The 22,203-nt window shown below is 35.8% G+C and overlaps 1 protein-coding gene across 8 annotated transcripts in view; it reads left to right on the top strand.

Moving 5' to 3' along the window:
- Positions 1-22,203, top strand: part of TANC2 (tetratricopeptide repeat, ankyrin repeat and coiled-coil containing 2) — a 363,824-nt gene that overhangs the window by 216,902 nt on the left and 124,719 nt on the right. For all 8 annotated transcript variants that reach the window (XM_032870890.1, XM_032870889.1, XM_032870888.1 and 5 more), the window contains 2 exons: positions 2,109-2,295; positions 18,131-18,394. In XM_032870890.1, the coding sequence (XP_032726781.1) occupies positions 2,109-2,295; positions 18,131-18,394 (451 nt within the window). The remainder of the gene's footprint in view (positions 1-2,108; positions 2,296-18,130; positions 18,395-22,203) is intronic.

Here is a 22,203-nt window from a genome sequence, read left to right as displayed (position 1 = left end):
CCATCATCAGGTTCTTACCTTGTGTAAATTGTAGAACCTTTAAGAGATCAGACTGGGAGTTTGGGATCTTTCCAGAGAACACAATTGAAAAACGACTGAAAGGTTTTGAAAGTGGAGTGGTTTAATTAGATGTCCATTTTAGCTTAAAGTATGGAGAACTGTTAATGTTGTCTTTCTCTGCCTAGAAGAGATTTCTGTATCTCATTAACTAGCCTTCTTAGATAAAGAGGAGGCCTGCTTTTTAATTCAAAAGCCATGAGCAAATTTCTGCTTTCTAAACGGCTTGATCTTTAAGCTTTGCTTTTACAGTTAAAGCTTTTAAAGCATACATTCTGTGATACTAGTTTTATTTTGTAGAGAACAACTTGTAGTAAAAATAGTGTCGTTTGGGCTTAACCTCCACTTTGGCTGTATTATGCGTATAATATAGTTTCCTTTCTCAAAGAACAGACTGAGAATCTTGTCTAAAAATGGAAATGAGTTGCTATGGAGGTAATAGATTCATACCAAAATGGAACTTTTTCAATATGGAATGACTATAGATATATTTAATGTAAAAAAAAAAAATCCTAGTATAGTTCATTTCATCTACCCACATATGTTTTTAAACTGAGAGTGAGGAGGTTAAAAATTGCCATGTTAGATTCTAACTAGGGAGGATTCTGATTCAGTTAAGTCTGGGGTGTGGGGTTCTACATCTGTCAATTTCATTGGGGAGCTTGCTTTTTTACATTCCATAGGTGATTCTCCTGCATGCCTAGTTAAAACTCATTGCTGTGGTAGGCCAGCATCATTTTATAAAAATAGAGGAGATTACAAAGAAATTGAAACTCCTCCATCCTCTGGAGAAAAAAATGACATAGAGAGAAGAGAAATGGCATAGATTGTGGTATGACTAACAAAAATCAGTTCCTAATATTATTAATACAGTTGAAAAGATTTGCTTCATTGCAAGGTTCTGAGAATGTCACTTGTGCTTTAAGTTGACTGTATCCTTTATGACCTAGCTATAGCATTTAAATTAAAGTCAAAACCTGGATTCAACACATGTGATTAAATACAAGGGATTGTATCTGAAACTTATTTTAGGATGAATGAAAGAGCCTTAATTTTCTCGTATTTAGTGATTAACACATTTTCAAGTCAAGTTGTTAAATGTAAATCTTCAATTTTAGAAGATTTTAGGTAAAGAAGTCAAAAGATTTCTTTCAGATTTGACATTTAAAGATGTCAAATAGTATCATTAGTGTTCCTTCAGTAATTTTGTCGCTGATAATTTACCATTTTAAAAAGGATAAATTTTTTTTAGTGTTTGAAAAAATATATACTTTTATTCATTATTTTAACAATTTATTTGGGTAGAAAGAGCTAAGGAAAAGTGGATTTTTGTTAAATTAGGTAAGCCAAGATATATTGCCACCAATATTTTTGATGATTATTCATTCCTTCCCATCAAAAACTTTAAACTGAGGTGACCTCAGATATAAAAGTCATTCAAGATACAAAGCAATCTCAGTCTATAATCAGTTTCTACAGAGAAATTATTTAGTTTTGCTTTAAATGAACATTGTTTTTTATCTATTTTTTAGTTAGACTTTCAGGATAAGGCATATTCTCTGCATTCATTTACTGTCTTAGAGTAGCCACCTATGTATTTTAAAAAAATGTTTATTCGCATTGAGAGCCTTATTTTTATTTCTCCTTGGCTGCAGATATATTGTTTTTCAATCTGAAGAAAAATATTAACAAGACTAATTTCTAAGCCTTCAGAATAGTTTTGTTGATAGGAAAAAGCAAGGACATCTTGTAGTTAATTAAAAATCCCTCTGTGAATTCATGGCAGTGATAAAGGATATTTGTCACTAGAAATTTCTTAGGCAGAAAAACTGAGTACAGTCTCTGCTTGTGTTAAATTTATCAAGTTGCGCCTTAACTGTGTGATGCAGACTCTCTTACCCTAGAAGGCAGAAAGCAACTAGTACCTAGTTGATATAAAAGCTATGTATGTAGATTTTGTTCTTTCTCTCATCAAAGTGTATGTTTTGCCATAAGATACATTTTACTTTAACAGCGACCAGTTGATCTTGTTTTTCATTCCAATTTTTCAGACCTCAGCAATCACTCAGCGGATAAGTCCCTGTTCCACCTTGACTAGTAGCACTGCCTCTCCACCAGCCAGTAGCCCCTGCTCTACCCTCCCGCCAGTCAGTACAAATGCAGCTGCCAAAGACTGCAGCTATGGGGCTGTTACTAGTCCGACCTCTACCCTTGAAAGCAGAGATAGCGGCATTATTGGTGAGTTGATTTTTAAATTAATCATTTTGTGGGTTTTTTCCCCCTCTTTAAAATAATTACACAAAGTTAAGGTTTTAAAAAATTCTCTGTTTGAATTGTTGAAATATGTATACAAAATGTCCTTTTTAATGATGCTGGAGAGAGAAATAAAGGTAAACAAAATGAAAGCTATCCCTCCCTCTTTAACTACTCCTTTAAAGATATTACCTGATAAAAGATGGGGTGGATAGAAAAAGTTTTGTCTACTGCTCCCTGTAAATTCATCTCTCTGCCAACAGAAGTGGTTCAGAAAAGGTTCATTCCTCACTGAGCTGAGGTTCTCAGTTCTTCATATATGTATTGCTTACTGTATGCTTATTAAGGGGAGTCAGTCAAATGGAAATGAGTGAAGTTTTGGGAAATGAGGAATCTGAAGAAAAGGAATCCACAGAGAAGGGAACAGGAATGAGCACCAAATCTTAGGCCATGTTCAAATTGAGCAGGAACTTAGAGGTAGGAGAATGAGCCCGTGGACAGAAGTAGTGAGACAAATAGAAGAATTGGAGGAAGGTCAAAGAAAATAAAAGTTTCAGGGAAGGGATGAGGAAAGGTTGGTCAACAAATGACAAAAGCTGAAAAGACCAGGCATAAAGAAAATATTTCTTCCTCATTTGGCTTCCTTCTAAAAGTTATCAAATCAAACTATTTATTTATTTAGATGGTGAGGCAGATATTAATGCCATGCAACTAAATATATATCTACTACCTAAAGGCATATATATTAACATGTGAATTTATTCATTTAAAATAAGTATTAAGTAAGTGAAAAGAATTTTTTTTTTTAAGATTTTATTTATCTGAGAGAGAGAGCATAGGTGAGCACAAATGAGGAGGAGGGGCAGAGGGAGAGACATAAGCAGACTTCCTGCTGAACAGGAAGCCTGACGTGGTGCTCAGTCCCAAGACCCTGAGATCATGACCTGAACTGGAGGCAGGTGCCCAACCCAATGAGCCACCCAGGTGCCCTGATGAAAAGAATATTTTAACAGCAAAGTTACAGGATACAAAATGAGCACACAAGAACCAGTTGCATTTCATACATGCTAACCATGAACAATTCAAAAAGAAAATCATGAAAATAATTCCATTATTATAGCATCAAAAAGAACAAAATACTTAGGAATAAATTTAACTGAGGTAAAAGACTTCTACACTAAACAGTACACTAAACTAAGACCAGTACACGAAACACAAAATATTGCTTAAGGAGTTTTTTGTGTTTTTTTTTTTTAATTTTTAATGATTTTATTTATTTATTTGAGAGAGAGAGAGAGAGCATGCATGAGAGGAGAGAGGTCAGCGGGAGAAGCAGACTCCCAAGCAGGGAGCCCGATGTGGGACTTGATCCCAGGACTCCAGGATCATGTCCTGAGGCGAAGTCAGTCACCCAACCATCTGAGCCACCCAGGCGCCCCTGCTTATTAAGGAGTTTTAAAAGAGTTAAATAAATGAAGATATATTCTGTGTTCATGGATTAGAAGACTTAATATTATTAAAGTGATAATATTTCTCAAAGCAGTGTACACATTCAATGAAATTACTATCATAATCCCAACAAAGTTCTTTGCACAAACAGAAACACGTGGTGTTTCTATCCTAAAATTCAGTGGAATCTGAGAGGCTCCTGAGTAGCCAAAACAATCTTGAAAAAGGAGAACAAAGTTGGAGGACTTGGGTTTCTTTATTTCACAACTTATTACAAAGCTTCTTAAAGGCAGGATTCATGTCTTACAGTTTTTATACATCCTCAGGATTTAGCATAATAATTTCTAACTTGTGATTTATTTATATGAGAAGTCTTTATGAAGATATAGTCATTAGGTGACTAAATGTTTTAACAAAATAAAATAGAGAAATAAACTGTAGAAGAGTACCCTCTTTTTCTAACCTCTGGAATAATTTATGGAAGATTGGAGTTATCAGTTCCTTGACTATTTAGTAGGACTTGCCATTAAAATAATCTGGAGCTGATACTCATGAGGGTTTTTTAAAACTACTACTTTTTTTAAAAGATCTATTTAATTTTTGAGAGAGAGAAAGAACAAGTGGGGAGGGGGAATAAATCGAGGGAGAGGGACAATCCCAAGCAGACTCCCCACTGAGCACAGATCCTGGCGCAGAGCTTGATCCCAGAACCCTGAGATCATGTCCTGAGCTGAAACCAAGAATTGGAAGCTCAACTGACTGTACCACCCAGAAGCCCTTAACTACTGATTCATAAAGTATTTAATACTATAGGACTTTCTAAGTTTTCTCTTTCTTTTTGATTCAGTTTTCCTTCGTTATAGTTTTTATCTTTTTCAAATTTACCGGTATAAAGTTGTCCAAAATATTCACTACCTACACAGGAACCTGAGCTAAAGAGCTGAGAGGAGACCTTCCCTCCCCCACCCTAAATTTCTTATCCCTAGATTTTATTTTCGTCTTTCTTAATGTTGTTTGGGCAGTCCTCATTGTCTTAGACATAGACTAATACAAATGTAACTGTTATTTCTGCTTTTCATCTTGTCCCAAGTCTATTTTTCACACAACCACCAAAGTGAATTAACCGAAAACCAATTACTCTTTTGATTCTGTTATCTATAAGGTACATCGTGAACTACCTGAAAATCAAGTCTGATCATAACACTCCTTTGACTCCCATTTACCTATAAAATAAAGCCCAGGCCCTCCTGACCTGACCATGGCCAGTTTCTCCAGCCATCCGTCCCACTATTTCTAGCTTTGTATATATTGTTCTGGCAACAGTAGACTTTATTGTTACCTGATGCATTCTAGTTTTTTTCCTCTCTGTGCTGTTGCTCATATTGACCATTCTGCCTGTAATCTCTCTCACACATATGAATGACTCCTATGGATTTTTTAAGACTTTGTTAAGTATTCTGCCACTTACCGCAACCACCACCTCCCTTCAATTTTCCACTCCATCTCCTAACCAGTATATATTATTACTCCGTGTTCCCAGTAACACCTGAGCATATAGATGTCATGGCATTTAATGTGTGGTGTAATAATTACTTTTTGAACCTGCTTCTACCATTCAACTGTTAATCTCTTATTGGCAGAAACATTGCCTTACTCATCGGTATCTGCAGCATCTGGTCCAGTAACTGGTATGTGGTAGCACAGTCAGTGTTTAAGGAAATGTTTACAAATGGAAGGAGAGCAAAAGGGGAGAAGGAGAAGGACCCAAGGACTGACCTGGTATTTTGCATTATTTTTTTGATAGTGCTTAGAGTGACCGTTAGGTACAAGATAGGTATTGGATTTATTCGATTTTGAAAAGAGTAGAGATTAGAGTTGTCCATTGACTAGTTTTGTTCTCTTACATTCTCTTTATGATTAATTTTAGCAAAATGACTTTTATAATCTCAGCCACGCTTCTTCTTGGGTTCTTCTGTTGATATTGTTAGTGTCTATCATTGCATATCCCCTATGTTGCATATAGAAATGTGTTCATCCAAGTGGAAGGGATGGTGCTGATGGATCAGACAAAATATGTTTACAAGTAGTTACCTGTCAAAGGGAAAACCTAACACGTCAGTGGATGTTCAGAGTAAATGTTCATGTGTTCTGAAAATTAAAAATGGGATCCTGCTTTGACTTAGAGCTGACAGTGTTTCTCTATTTTATTTTTCTGATGAGTTTCCAAAATTGTGTTCCTTGTACTGTAACTGCCTTTGTTCATAATAGATGTAATTTAAAGAATGATGAGCTTACATTCTTTAATGTGTATAAATAAACATTTGCTTACAAAATTATGAGAGATGACTGGTAATAATATCTGGTCATCAAATTACTTCAACTGTAGAACAGTTATCAAATTATATATGAGCAGTTAACTTAAGAAATGTTTTTCTCTTTCTTTTTTTTTTTAATGCAATTTGAGTTGGAAGAAAACAGAATGTGACATAAGTAATAATAGTCAAGATTGTTATTACCTTGGAAATCTCATGACTGACCTACCTTAACTGTTAAATATACTTTCTTTAAGTATTTTCCCCTCTGATTATACAAACACCTGCTTTTCCAAATTTCGTATTGCTTGCATTATTTCAAACAAAACTTCCAAGATGGTCTGTTGTTTATTAGTGCTCTGTATTTAAATCCTGCCCTATTAGCAAAAGCGCACAAAAGTTATTAAATGTTTTAATTTATACATTTTAAATTCCTGTATAGGTCAGCTCAGTGTGATCCTTTGTGATGCACTGCATTTTCCACTTACAGCTATCAGAATTTTAGCCATTCATGTGCTTGACTATATCACTCGCATAGTTGACCAAAATTTGTAGAATCCTAGTTATAAGATTTGGAATGCTAGAAATACAGACTTCCTAAATTTTTAAGTATTCTGAATGTAAAATAGGGTTCTAGAAGATTTTAAATAACTGTGACTTATTTGATTCTGTGTAGTCGATTCAGCCCAGACGTGAGTTAATTTCTACCACAGAAAGCATTCTCTGCTCCAATCATAGCATCCCTCCTCAAATTCATAACCCTTTTTAAATATGTGGTGAAATGTCACCAACACAGTTGTCAGATATTTGCATGTTAATTTTATATCTGTGACTCTCTTTTTTAATTTTATTGGTATAACTCTAGTAGTATAATGGTCTTATGTATGTGCCTAGTAGATGATACCACTAATGACATATAATCTCCTATCAGCTATATCTCTATTTATCTGTATATGTATCTACATACATAGATACATATACATATAACTTCAAGCAAAAATCTTGACAGTTGTAACCTCCATGAGATATCATTTTTCTGTCCTATTCCTTTTTCATGTTAAGTTTTAATAATGGTCCTTTTTGGTATGGCTATACAGCAAAATGAATTGAAGCGTGAATCCATTTTGCTTTTCCTCTTGTTTATTTGGAGGTCACAGTTCTTTCCAGAATGGTATAATTCTTGAATTATTTCTTTTAATCAAATCTTGGAATGTTTTAAGTCCTGATTTTGTTGCCAAATTTGGTCTTCTATCCTATAGCCTTATATCACTTAACACCTACAAAGATGTAGTATCTGTGACTTTGCCCATTTTTTGTGATTATGTTTTCCTAATGTTTCACATTAGTAAGTAAAAAGAATCAGTATTAGACTCTGGCAACCCCAGAGATGAGCATAGGGTTGGCCCAGTCTAGTTGTAAAATAACTCTGCCTTATCTAATAATGTAATAATCTTCCTTAGAATTAAAAAATTGAGATTCAAATATAATTAGTCTCAGGTCACAAAGACAGTAAGAAGCAAAGCTAAGATTCAGATTCAGGTCTGTATGACTGTAGACCAGTGGGATGTTGTATATTCTTTATTTGATTCAGATTGTCACATCTTGAAAGTCATACCTCCCAGGGGGAAGGGGTTATGGGGATGGGCAACATCGGTAAAAGGGAGTGGGAGATACAGTCTTCCAGCTACAGAGTGAGTAGGCTGTGGGGATAAAAGGCACAGCATAGGAAATACAGTCAGTGATATTGTAATAGCATTATAGGGTGATAGATGGTAGCTACACTTGCAGTGACCATAGCATAACCTATAGAGGTGTTGAGTCACTGTGTTATGTGCCTGAAACTAAGGTATGTGAACTAAGCTCAAAAAAAATTAAAATAAAAAAGTTACCCCTCTGGGTCATAAACTGAACATTAGATCATTTGAATTACTTTTTCATGTTTTCTCCAACCTGTTTTCAGAAAAGTGCAGGTTTATTTTTACTACTGAGTTTTTCCACTCATTGTTCTATGACTCCATCATTCTTCCCACCTCTCTAATCACTTAGCCCTAAGTAAAATGTCAATAGCTATAATATGGCATGTTTGTTAAATAAATCTGGACACTCCTTATTAGAATGATCAAGGAGACCTAACAAAGCATTTTTCTTGCATATTGACCTAATAGTAATAACCAGCATTTATTGAGTACAAACGTTGAGCCAAGTACCATTATTTAATTGTTACAATGATTTTTTTTTTTTGACAGACAGATACAAGTAGGCAGAGAGGCAGGCAGAGAGAGAGGAGGAAGCAGGCTCCCTGCTGAGCAGAGAGCCCGATGTGGGGCTCGATCCAAGGACCCCGGGATCATGACCCGAGCCGAAGGCAGAGGCTTAACCCACTGAGCCACCCAGGCGCCCCTGTTACAATGATCTTATAAGAAAATAGGTGTAAAGATTTCACAGGGTCATGTCATTGAAATGATGCATAAGACTTGACAGAGAATGCTTATAAAGTCTTTTAATAAAGATACAGAATAGCAGGTAAAGAAGAATGCAAACAAGCAGAGGACCCTAGACACTTCCAAGTACAGCTCTCCAAGTTCTTTCTTAAACAGGATGTGCTCTATCTCCAGAATATAAATGACCAAATTTGTACGAGGAATCTTGGTTTCAGAAGAGATCCCCAGAAGTTTATAGCGAAGATTTTTATGCCCCTCTCATCCCATAGCCAAGTCAGGTTGTCTAAGTCCTCCAGTGTAAGTTGTCAATAAACTGCTAGTTTGTGGGGCTGCAAGAGGAGTTTAAAACTTTAAAGAGCAAATTATAGATTTTTAGTTATCTTGGTGAAATATCAGTAATAGACACCCAGGCAACCCCAGAAATAAGCATGGGAATGGCCCAGTCTAGTTGTAAAATAACTCTGTCTTATATAATAGTGTAAGAATCTTTCTTAGAGTTAGCAAACTGAAATTCAAAAATAATTGGTCTCAGGTCATATTATAGACAGTAAGAGGCAAAGCTGGGATTCAAGTTCAGGTCTGTATGACTTCAAAACCCCTGGTCCTAATTATTACAGAACAGCGCATAGTTCTGAAATAATTCTGTCTCAGGATAGATGACCTAGAACTATTATATGGCATTAAAAATGTAGTCTCTAGGGGCACCTGGGTGGCTCAATGGGTTAAAGCCTCTGCCTTCGGCTCAGGTCATGATCCCAGGGTCCTGGGATCGAGCCTCACATCAGGCTCTCTGCTCAGTGGGGAGCCTGCTTCCCTCTCTCTCTCTGCCTGCCTCTCTACCTACTTGTGATCTCTTTCTGTCAAATAAATAAATAAAATCTTAAAAAGAAATGTAGTCTCTATCAACAAAAGTAGAGTAATGAGTCAAGATAAAAAAAACTAGTCCTGTTAGTTTTAAAATATTATAGAAGACAGACCAACCAATTTTATTATATATATAATATATAATATATATATGTTATATATATAATATTTATTATATATATAATATATAATATAATTGGTTGGTCTGTTATATATATTATTATATTATATATATATTATAATATATTATATATATTATTATATATATATTTAATTTTAGTATAGCTGACACACAATGTTACATTAGTTTCAGGTGAACAATGTCATGATTGTTGAATGACATACCTTATACTGTGTTTACCACAGTGTACCAACCATCTGTCATCATACAGTGCTTTCACAATATCATTGACTATTATTCCCTAAACTGTGCCTTTCATCCCCATGACTTATTAAATCCATAACTGGAAGCCTGGATCCCCTTCTCCCATTTTTCCATCCCCCACTCCTTCTCTCTGGCAACCGTCAGTTTGTTCTCTGTATCTCTAGGTCTGATTCTGCTTTTTGTTTGCAAACAATCCAATTTAAAAATGTACAAAAGACATTGGATAGACATTTTACCAAACTACTAAGCACAGAAAAAAAAATGCTCATTATCATCAGTCATTAGAGAAGTGCAATTAAAACCACAGTGGGACACTACTGTTCACCTAGAATGGCTGTTACAAAAAAAAAAAAAGTACCAAGTATTGGCAAAGATGTGGAAAAACTAGAACCTTCATGTATTGCCCTCATGTATTACTTTATGAAGTAAACATAAACTTACCAGATGACCTAGCAGTTCTACTCTTTGGAATAAGTCCAAAAGAAATGAAAACATGTCTCAGAAAGAAGCATTATTCATAATAGCCAAAAACTGGGAACAGTCCAGATATCCATCACTTGGTGAATGGATATACAAAATGTGGACTGTCCATACAGTGGAGTACTGTTTTGGCAATAAAGAGGGAAGAGGTTATTAGTAAATGCTACAGAATGAATTGACCTCAAACATAAGGACTCCATCTTGTGTGATTCTGTTTATATGAAATTCCAAAAAAGGCATGTTTATAGAGACAGAAAGCAAATCCGTAGTTGCCTGGTACTGGGATGAGAACAGAAATTAACTGCAAACAGGCACAAAGGAACTTCTAGGGGTTATGGAAACATTCTAGAACTGAATCATAGTGATGATTGCACTGGTCTATAAATTTGCTAAAAATCATTGAATCATACATTTACAGTGGGTATATTTTACAGTATGTAAATTGTACCTCAATAAAACTGATTTAAAAGCATAGAGAGTTAATTTTATTCACAACAAGCCTGTTTTATGTGCCTGTGATTCCTTCTTCCTCACACTATCTCTTTTCTGGCCTCTATGACAATACAAACAGACGTGTCACATAAATAGTTCTTTATACTGAGGTAGCAATTTTTTTTCTGTATCAGAGAAGGAAAATGGAGATCTCAGAAAAATCTCTTCAGTTACTTGAGACTCAGTATTTTCTTCCTATCCTTGTTCCACCTGGTCATTATTAGAAATAATGATAGATTAGGGAAACAAATATTTGTATTTTCAATGAGGAACTGTATCTTCCTTTCCAACTCCATTTCATAGAAACTTTACACATATGAGTGCTTAATTCATCTAGGCCCAGCTAATCTGGCACAAAGACTGAAGGCATGGGCTTTGAGCTTTTGAAACTTTTAGCATGCATGAAAATATTACTGCATCCTCTGGTGCTTTAGTTACCTGATGACCCTAAATTATATGAGGTCTCACCATAGAGGAATGGTTGAATAAAATAGGATGTAGCCATAAAGGTGGATAATATACAGACATTAGCCTATTGTTACTAAAAATAGTATTTCATTTTATGATTCATTTTTCTGTGTATGACCTCTTTTGTCACAGAATTGTCCTTCTGTGATTAAGGATTTAGGACCTATCTTATTTATATATTAGTTGCTCAATAAAAATTTATTAGATCGGTAGGTGAATGGAATTAACCAAAAGTCACCAAGTTCAGTGAAAAGCATCAATGAAGCAAATATGCACAAAATCTTTAAGTAGAAGTAGTTACCTAGAGAATTTCACTTCTAGTATTTTGTGTCAGTTGTCTATTTTTACTTTCTGTGCCCCTAAGATCCTAGACCATTGTGCATCAAGTAAAACTAAAGTAGGGCCCTTAAGCCGCTGAATAATTCCATCTCTGTGTACCACAAATTAACTCAGTTTCTCTAATCTTTCCACCATTGATCAGTGCTTTCAATTTTTGTTGGTAGATCCCATAGTTTTGAAAAATTTTTCAGCATCACTCTATTTGTTATTTAGCAGTTTCTCATGTTTAATTTATCAAACATGTATTTCTGCCAAAGCTTCCTTTTAAATGAGGTAACTGCTGTTGTCACCTTTGATATAATTCTAGCTATGTTGGCAGAAGTTTGATGTTTTAACTAGCTACCAGTTTTAACTAGCTATATATTATTTATAAATTACTTGAAATACTGAAAATAGTGAATTCCATTGCTACTTTCTCAAACCTGTAAAGGTATAATAGTCCAGTGTACTGAATATTTTCATGGTTTATCTGGGGAAAAGGGGTGTATTTCTGGGATATATACCAGGCTAAGACCACACAGATACAGGTAGGTCTTAGCCAAATCTGATTAGGGACTTAAAAATAAAAACTTCTTTTGGACGCAACACAAAAAAACATAAAAGGTAACGGGTTAAATAGCACACACCTTACGTGTACACAAGCTCTCTGGGAAACAAGAGTTTTCCTTCTCTGGCTTGATTCAGCATACTGATCCTAGCAGCTATATGAACTCTAAGCTTCTTGCAAAGAATTACAAAGCCAGCTGAATCACTACATCTTTATACCAAATGAAATATTATTTTCTAATTTTTACTGAATATTTAGCAAATTTTACTAAAAAAATAGTTCAAGTATATTCTATATTAATGAGATAATTTTCAGAAATTAGGAAGAGAACACACTCTCCCAGATTCATCGCTTAACAACTGATTGATCTTAAGAACATCACTTACCTGGGTGCCTGGGTGGCTCAGTGGGTTAAGCCGCTGCTGTCGGCTCAGGATATGATCTCAGGGTCCTGGGATCGAGTCCCACATCGGGCTCTCTGCTCAGCAGGGAGCCTGTTTCCCTCTCTCTGCCTGCCTCTCTGCCTACTTGTGATCTCTCTCTCTGTCAAATAAATAAATAAAATCTTTAAAAAAAAAAAAAAACAACATCACTTACCCTCTCAGAGTATTATCTTTCTCATCTAGAAAATGGTTTAATGCAACTCTCCTTATACATATTGATAGAGTTTCAAATGAGATAATACAAGCAAGATTCTTGGTGATAAATTAATATTTGTAACATTATCACAAAATATATATATATAAAATATAAGAACACACAGGTACATACATAATATTAATATGCTATCACTGAACACATTTAGAAATTACAAAATAATGCTGTGGAATCCATGATAACCTCATTGGGAAAGGTATAGCATTATGTTTAGCAACAAAAAGTTAGGAACTACTGGGCTATTCATGACTGAAAGTCTGAATATATGAAAGGAATTTTTAATTAAAGTGAGTAGTTTTGACTGTGTACTGAAGCTGACTTGAATATTTGGATTAGCTATAAGAGTATCCATGGTTCTCAACATTTTCATCAACAAGACTTCCTGAGCATAGATTCCTTAGAAAAATAGAGCCTGAGACAAAAAAGTTATGTGCTCATACTATATTAAGGGAGTATAAACAAAGGAAACAAGAGTGAATGAAAGAGAAGTAAGGCAGAAAAGGAGGAGAAACAATTATAAGGAAAGGAATTACAGAGCTGGCAGAGGTGATTGCTTGATTCTACTGAAAGTCTTCAGAGAGACCCTGCATTTCTTAACTGTGGAAGGGGGAATTACAAGGTGATATTACTGCTGGTTCCCTTCTCACATTGTATGTTAACCCTAATAGGATACTATTTCCCTGACTCTTACTATTGCATAAATCCAGTAGCCCTACTGCATCTCATGTCTCCATAGCAACTAGGAAGTCTAGAGACAGATAAAAGGCTATATGGCAGTACATAAGACAGTGGTTGACTTCTGCCCATGATTATTACAAAGGACCAAAAATAGCCACTATAGCCAGTATGGAGCAGGATGTTAATAACAAGGACCCAGCTCCAATCATGGGAATAGTCTACACCACTGCTAGAGTCTACGTAGCCAGACAAGAGGCAGGTAAATAAGTACATTTAGAGTGGCAAATCCAGTTCAACTCTTATACTACATAGATCAATTATTAGTACCCTCTTTTAGCATCTAGTCTCACCTGGGAACATACTGTAGTACTCAGTTCTTTTCTGAGAGGAGAGATCCAAATCCAATTCTTCAAGATGACCAGTAGCAGTTTCCCAAAAAGACTTAGAAATGGTTGGTAAATGAATATTAAGTCCCTGTTGCTCATGCTGGTCCTGGAGTCTATACTGTATGCTCATCCACTCCCTCATTCACCTGTTTCAGAACAAAGAGTATCAAGATAGATTTCAAAATAAACAGTGATAACCTATCAAGAAAGGTCATTTCATAATGATAAATGGATCATTTCATCAATAGGAAATAACAATGCAGAATATTCATGCGTGGAATAACAAAGCTTCAAAATGGCAGAAATCCACAGAGATTTTTTTACCTCTCATCTCTCAGTGGTTTAAAGAACAAGTAGGAAATCAATTAGCATGTAAAAGACCTAAACAATTCCATTAGACAGCTTGACCTAATTATTTTTTATAGGACAGTCCACCTAACAATAGCATAGTTTAGATTCTTTTTAGGTATACACAGAAGATGCACCAAGAGACCATATTCTGTTACATAAAACAGGTCTCAATAAAGGTAAATGGACTAAACCATTACAAACTGTGTTCTCTAACCACAGTGTTTAAACTAGAAACCAATAATAGAAAAATATCAGGAAATTTCACAAATGCTTAGAAATTAAACACATTTCTAAGTAACACGGTCAAAAAAAATCACAGTGGAAATTTTAAAATATTTTTAATTGAATGATAATGAAAACAAAACATCAAAATTTTTAGAATGCAGCTAAAGAAGTGCTTAGAGGAAAATTTATAGCATTAGATGCCTATTTTAGAAAAGAAAATTTTTTAATTAGTGAACTAAACTTCTACTTAAACAAGAAAAAGAAGAAATTGAAATCAGACCAAAGTAGGAAATAATAAAAAGCAGACATCAGTGAAATAGGAACAGAGAAAATCAGTGAAACTGAAAGCTTGTTCTCAGAGAAAATCATTTTGATATACCGCTAGTCATATTAACCAGGAAAAAAAGAAGATAAAAATTACCAATATCAGGAACAAAAGAGGGACATCACTACAGACCCCACAAACATTAAAAGGGTAAATAAATGTCATGAACAACTTTATGCCAATAAATATGACAATTTAGATGAACAAATTCCTGGAAATAATACATGACCAAAGATCATTTGAGGAAAAAAAGGATACCCTGAATAGTTTTATAGCTGTTAAATACAAATTGAATTTGTTATTTAAAACTCTCCCACAGGGACGCCTGGGTGGCTCAGTTGGTTAAGCGGCTGCCTTCAGCTCAGGTCATGATCCCAGCATCCTGGGATTGAGTCCCACATTCGGGCTCCTTGCTTGGTGGGGAGCCTGCTTCTCTCTCTGCCTCTGCCTGCCATTCTGTCTGCCTGTGCTCGCTCTCTCTCCCTCTCTCTCTGACAAATAAATAAAACCTTTGAAAAAATAAATAAATAAAAATAAAAAATAAAACTCTCCCACAAGGGAAGCTCTTAGTCCAGATGCCTTGACAGGTAAATTCTACCAAACATTTAAGGAAGACATAATACCATTTCTTTTTTTATTCTTTTTTATTATTATTTTTTTATTATGTTCAGTTAGCCACTGTATGGTACATATTTAGTTTTTGATGTAGTAGTTCAACAATTCATTAGTTAAGTATAACACCCAATGCTCGTCATAGCACATGCTCTCCTCACTACCCACCACCATTACCCCCTTCCCCAACCTCCTCTGCTCTGAAACCCCCAGATTGTTTCTCAGGGTCCACAGTCTCTCATGGTTCATCTCCCTCTCTGATTTCTCCCCCTTTAGATTTCTCTCCCTTCCCCTATTATCCTCATGCTCTTGCTTATGTTCCATATATGAGTAAAACCATATGATAATTGTCTTTCTCTGCTTGACTTACTTCACTTAACATAATCCCCTCCAGTTCCACCCATGTTGATGTAAATGGTGGATATTCATCGTTTCTGGTGGCTGAATAATATTCCATTGTGTATATGGACCACATCTTCTTTATCCAATCATCTGTTGAAGGACATCTCAGCTCCTTCCACAGTTGGCTGTTGTGGACATTGCTGCTATGAACATTGGGGTACATGTGCTTCTTCTTTTCCCCATGTCTCTATCTTTGGGCTAAACACCAAGTAGTGCAATTGCTATGTCATAGGGTTGCTCTATTCTTAACATCTTGAGGAATCTACACACTATTTTCCAGAGTGACTGTACCAGTTTGCATTCCCACCAGTGGTGTAAGAGGGTTTCTCTTTCTCTACATCCTCACCAACATTTGTTGTTTCCTGTTTTGTTAATTTTTGCCATTCTAACTGGTATAAGGTAATATCTCATTGTGGTTTTGATTTGTATTTCTCTGATGGCTAGTGATACTGAGCATTTTTTCATGTGTCTCTTAGCCATTTGTATGTCTGTTCATGTCTTCTGCCCATTTTTTGCCGTGATTATCTGTTTTTTGAGTGTTGAGTTTGAGGAGTTCTTTATGGATCTTGGTTATCAGCCCTTGGTCAGTAATGTCATTTGCATATATCTTCTCCCATCTCTACAGAAACTGCTCCAGGAAGTTGAAGTGAAAGGAATACTTTATGAGGCCAACATTATCTTAAGATCAGACCAGACAAAGACATTATGTAAAAAGTAAACTACAGGGGCGCCTGGGTGGCTCAGTGGGTTAAAGCCTCTGCCTTTGGCTTAGGTCATGATCCCGGGTCCTGGGTTCAAGCTCCGCATTGGGCTCTCTGCTCAGTAGGGAGCCTGCTTCCCTCTCTCTCTCTCTGCCTGCCTCTCTGCCTACTTGTGATCTCTGTGATCTCTGTGATCTCTAAATAAAATCTTAAAAAAAAAAATAAACTACAGGCCAGTATCTCTCATGAACATAGACATAAAAGTCCTTAACAGAATTCCAACATTGAGTCCAGCAATATATTAAAAAGATAATAGGGGCAATATACAAAAAGGATGTGTTCAGGGCACCTGAGTGGCTCAGTTGGTTGAGCATCAACTCTTGATTTCAACTCACATCATGATCTCAGGGTCCTGGGATCAAGCCCCATGTTGGGCTCTGCACTCAGCATGGATTCTGCTTGAGGATTCTACTTGTCCTCTGCCCCTCCCCCTACACACACACACACACACACACACACACACACACTCTCTCTCTCTCTCTCTCTCTCTCTCTCTCAAATAAATGAATAAATCTTAAAAAAAAAAGAGGGGAGAATGTGTCAAGAGTAGGTAGGGGTAGGGAGCATTGGCATCTTTGAGAAGCCTAATGGTGACTGCCCACTCCGATGCAATCAACAAGTAGATGTTGCCTTGGAACTAGACTCCCTTAGTATCAGTGAGGATACAGAGACCAGTTGGCAGTACTTAATTCTCAGATGCAAGGAGGACTTATTATTGTAAAGAGCAGAAAGGCTCAAAGCAACAGGGGTGTCTTCCTTTATAACTCATCTTTTCCCCTGTTACTACAAAGTCCAGAACTAAATTTTCATTTCCAAAGAGAAAACCTCACTAAAAGGGATTATGGAAGTTACCTAATAAATTTAGGTCTGTTCTTTTAACAACAAGTATATTGAAGATGTAAGAAAAGAATATGAACTAACCTATTAAAAACTCTCCTGGGATGACCTCTTTTATTCTTATAATTATTGCTAAGATATTTATAATCTTGATTTTAATGTTTTTAATCCTTGCATTTCTAGCATTGATGAAAATTTTTTTAAATCTTCGGGTTTTGTTTGATTTCATGCAGGGACGTCTAGAGTTAGCGGTACAGAGGGCAGCTGTACAAGAAGGCCCTGTACTGCCACCTAATTTGGACAGATTATTTTTCCTGTATATCCTATGTATCTACTTAAGGACCGTTTGTTTTTTTCTAATTCTTAACTACACAGAAGGGGCCAGGAAATAAATTTAACTGAGGGAAAATATGGGATAAAAAGAACATAAAGATCTTTTTGAGATTTGGAGGACTCTCCAGCAATCCATGAAAATTATATAAATTCCCTTTTTGATGAAATTCTGAAATTTTTAGCATTGATAGGTTCTAGTTGTAGATCTTTAAGCACTGATGTATGAATGTGTTTAGTTCCATTTAAATAGAGTTGTTAAAGTAAATACATAACAGATGTGAGAGAAAATATGTAAGAATTATATTTTGCTTTCAATTATTTAAAGTTCATGGTGGAGATGAAACGATCATCTGTAACTTCTTAAAAATAATATCATTACTACTCTTAATAGCTAGTCATGAATTTGCATAGTAGTAAACAGCTTAATCTCTAAGTTTGTGAGGGCTTTTTTAAACTTGTTCTACTCTCTTTTTCAGCTACGTTGACAAGCTATTCTGAAAATGTAGAACGCACGAAATATGTTGGGGAAAGCAGTAAAGAATTAGGATCTGGAGGAAACCTAAAACCTTGGCAGTCTCAAAAATCCAGCATGGATTCCTGTTTGTATCGAGTAGATGAAAACATGACGGCTTCTACCTATAGTCTGAATAAGATCCCAGAGAGGAATTTGGAAACAGTTTTATCACAGTCCGTACAGTCTATTCCTCTGTATCTTATGCCACGGCCAAATTCAGTAGCAGGTAAGATTTTTTTTTTTAATTGACCATTTTACCGGCGTATATACTGGAATGAAAGCAAATTCTGCTTTAACAGAATTTTCCATTCATCTTCGACTAAGCTGTTCTTTTGTATTTGGGTAATATGCACGTGTGTATCTGTTTGAACCTGGCTTTGAATATGAATATCATCATTTTCAAGTGGTTATTTAGTTCTGCTCCCAAAGTGTGTAATAGCATGCATAAAATCAGAAGTAAAACCAATAAAGTTTATTATTGAATTTCTAACTGTATTGTTTTCACATCCGAAGTCTTTGAAAAGATTTCAGTTTGAGGTTTTTAAAAACAACAGTGTTAAAAAACACTTTAAAATTAATGTGTATTTCAGTAGAAGTTGTGTTATCAGAAATCGTCATCCAAAGTTTGAGGGAGTGACAGGCAGGTAAGGCAGAGCTCAGTATTTTCACAATACCCCGGTCATCCTATCATGGGAAAATCACCAGGTACCTACATTGCGAAAGAATAACTCAAACACTCCTAGCAGTCTTAGTCATAAACTCATAAAGGAAGTATGGAGCCATTATCCTGTTCAGAATTGATGTCAAAGGATATTTTTATACAACTAAGTTGCTACTTAATAATTCAGACCAGGAGCTTTTGCAGAATAGTTGGGCGTTCTGGCATTTTCAAAATGCAACATCATCTAGATTTTGTCCCTACTATAATATCATAGTTATGTTTATCTTTCTTACTCACCTGATGAATGCCTGAAAGGTTTGTCTCTCTGACACAAGGTAATAAAACACTTATTGTAGTTGGGAGCTCTTTTTCCCCAGATATAACGATTTATGTTATACAGATGATAATGTGATGCTTCTTGCCTTTTTTGTACCTTTTCTAAAACATTGCTCCTTGTTCCATTGTCTAGGAGAACATCAACCTCAGTCATCACATGTGATTATATGGTAACTGTAGGGATTTTAATATTAATTTTTTAAGATTATTCACTTTAAATAGTGACAGAAACTTTTCTCTCTTAGGTTGTTTGGAATATATTGATCACTACTAATGATGTCATATTAGAATCCTAGAATGCTGCAACTTAAACAGTGCTAAGCAAATTCAGTCTTTCCAGAAAAGAAACGTTTAAGTCCTTGCCTGCATAACATTGAGGAAATATAGCTACCAGTCTTAATGGTACATCCCACCTTCTTAACTAAGCTGCAGCGATTTATAAGAAAATTCCAGCTCTGCTATTAGAGAAGGGCACTGAGCACTTGGTAGGAGTCAAAAGTATAAGCTTCTCTTGTCCTCTTTTTAGTTTACTGGAGAGATTATAAGGTACTTTGCCCTTCTTAAGAACAAATATCTGTATTCAATATTTACCCTATTCAGATGCTAACCTTAGGTTGTACAAAGAATTGTCCAGGACGAACTGGCCAGATATTATCCTTCTCTCTCTCTAAAGTTTTCTAACACTCTTGTTTTCTAGAAATTAGCACAAGGCAACTGTCGTAAGTATCAGTGAGTTACCAGTTCCTTCTCTAATACATATAGAAGAAATTTACTGAATAGCTCTATCACAGAGAACAGAACTTAGCTTTTTTACAGAGAACACAGAACAGAGAACAGAACTTTAGCTTTTTTTAGAACTTAGTATTTTAATCACCAGGTAAAAAATGCCATTTAAAATATTTTTTTTAAACTTTACAAAGCAAGCAACATTTTATCAGATGATGAGTACCTTTTTTCTTTTACATGGATTGTAAGATTTTCGTTTATTTAGAATTTTATCTTGCAAGAGCTGATATTCTAGTTACTTAATAAAATCTTTTAAATTGTGGTCAACTTTCAGGGAATTGCCATCCAATCTGTGAATTTTGAGGGCTTCTAAACTACCTCTCATGGTATATTTTTTGCTAACTGCCATTTAGCAACTCTACCCCTTATAGGCATCAATATATTTGTGGCTACACTTCAACTTAAGTAAGACTTTGCATACTCTTTGGGACACTGACTTCAGCAAATATTAGGATAAGAATTTTACATGGGTGCCTGGGTGGCTCAGTGGGTTAAGCATCTGCCTTTAGCTCTGGTCATGATCCCAGAGTTCTGGGATTGAGCCCCATGTTGGGCTCCCTGCTCTTCAGGGAGCCTGCTTCTCCCTCTCCCTTCTGCTTGTGCTCTCTCTCTCTCTCTCAAATAAATAAATAAAATCTTAAAAAAAAAAAAGATAATTTTACAGAGAATTACAGGATGGAATTCCAATTGACATCCATTGCTGTTTTCGTAAAATAGTCAGCCTCAGTGTGATAACTGCTATAATACAGTAATTTATAAAGTACCATAAGAACACAGAGGAGGGAAGCATCTGAACTCAAAGGAGGAGGGTAGAGGCACCTGGGTGGCTCAGTCAGTCAAGCATCTGCCATCTGCTCAGGTCATGATCTCACAGTCCTGGGATCAAGCTCCATGTCAGGCTCCCTGCTCATCGGGAGTCTGCTTCTCCCTCTCCTTCTGCCCCTCCCCCTAGCTCTTGCTCTCTTTCTCTCTCAAAATAATTAATCTTTTAAAAAGGAGGGGGAGAGGGTAGAGAGGAATGGAAGACATCACAGAAAGGGATGAGCGAGAAGTCACAAGAAGGACAGAAAAAAGAGGAAGGAGGCACCAAGAAGTGAAGGAACTTGGCATGTTATTGGCATTTCAGCATGACCAGAACCTGGGGTACAGTGACGGCGTAGTAGAAAATGATGTTGCGGGTGATACCGAGGAGCTTCTGTGCTCTGATCGTATTAGGTTTATTTTTTTGCTAGTCAGTCTAAGCAGGAGCTGTATAACCAGATTTGCAGGTTAGAAAAATGGCTATATACTCATCCATATAGGATGAACTGAAGGAGGAGAGCCTGGAGTTAGAGAAAATAGTTCATCAAAAGCTTGTGGTATTATGCAGAATTATAGGGAGCGAATCACCAGGTATCGGTAGAGTTGAGAAAATGGCTTGGGAGATTTTCTTCTTTTATTGCCTTAAAAAGTAACATTTATTAGATTTTTTTTTAATACAGAGAAATACAAAGAAGAAAACAAAACAAAAATGAGCCGTAATTTCCTTGCCCAGTAGTTCCTGCTGACATATTCTAGAAATTAAAGATTCATATGTGTTACATAATATATATATAAATCAAACAAAAGTTCAAATTGGAACAAAAATATACAAGAGAAAAAGCCACTCCTCTCTCCATCTAGTACCCCTCGCCAAAGGTTACTATTACTTATGAGTCTTTAAAGTATATATGTTATACATATAATATCTAATATCCAGATTATATATGTAATACATAATATATACCTACATATGATTATAATATATGTAAGAGACATGTGAGGTCAAAAAATCAGTAGGATTTACAGAGGGAGAAATGGAAACATACGTTCTTACAAAGGTATACACCTTTATTTGTTAATAGCCAAAAATTGTGAACATCCCAGATGGCCCCCAGCAGTTGAATGGATAAACAAATTAGAGCATATCCTTACGATGGGTACTACCTAGCAGTAAAAAGAAATGAACTATTGATACTGCAGCAATGCATACAAGTTTCAGAACGGTTACAATGAGTGAAAGAAGTCAGACAAAAAGGAGAATATAATATATGATTCCACTTACAAATTCCTAGAAAACACAAATTAATTCATAGGCACAGTGCACCTCTTCTCACAGCACACCCATCTGCATGTGCTGGTGTCACCCAGCTCTTGGGTGTTGCCCGTGGGAATTCCACCTCAGAGAGCAACTCCAGTGTTCATACTCTGGCTTTTGCTTTTCTTCTGAGTAA

Source organism: Lontra canadensis, unplaced genomic scaffold (genome assembly GCF_010015895.1).
Source record: "Lontra canadensis isolate GAN:19392208 unplaced genomic scaffold, GSC_riverotter_1.0 scaffold41, whole genome shotgun sequence".
NCBI lineage: Eukaryota > Metazoa > Chordata > Mammalia > Carnivora > Mustelidae > Lontra > Lontra canadensis.
Note: the sequence above shows the minus strand (reverse complement) of the source record. Positions and strands in the feature narration are given on the sequence as shown.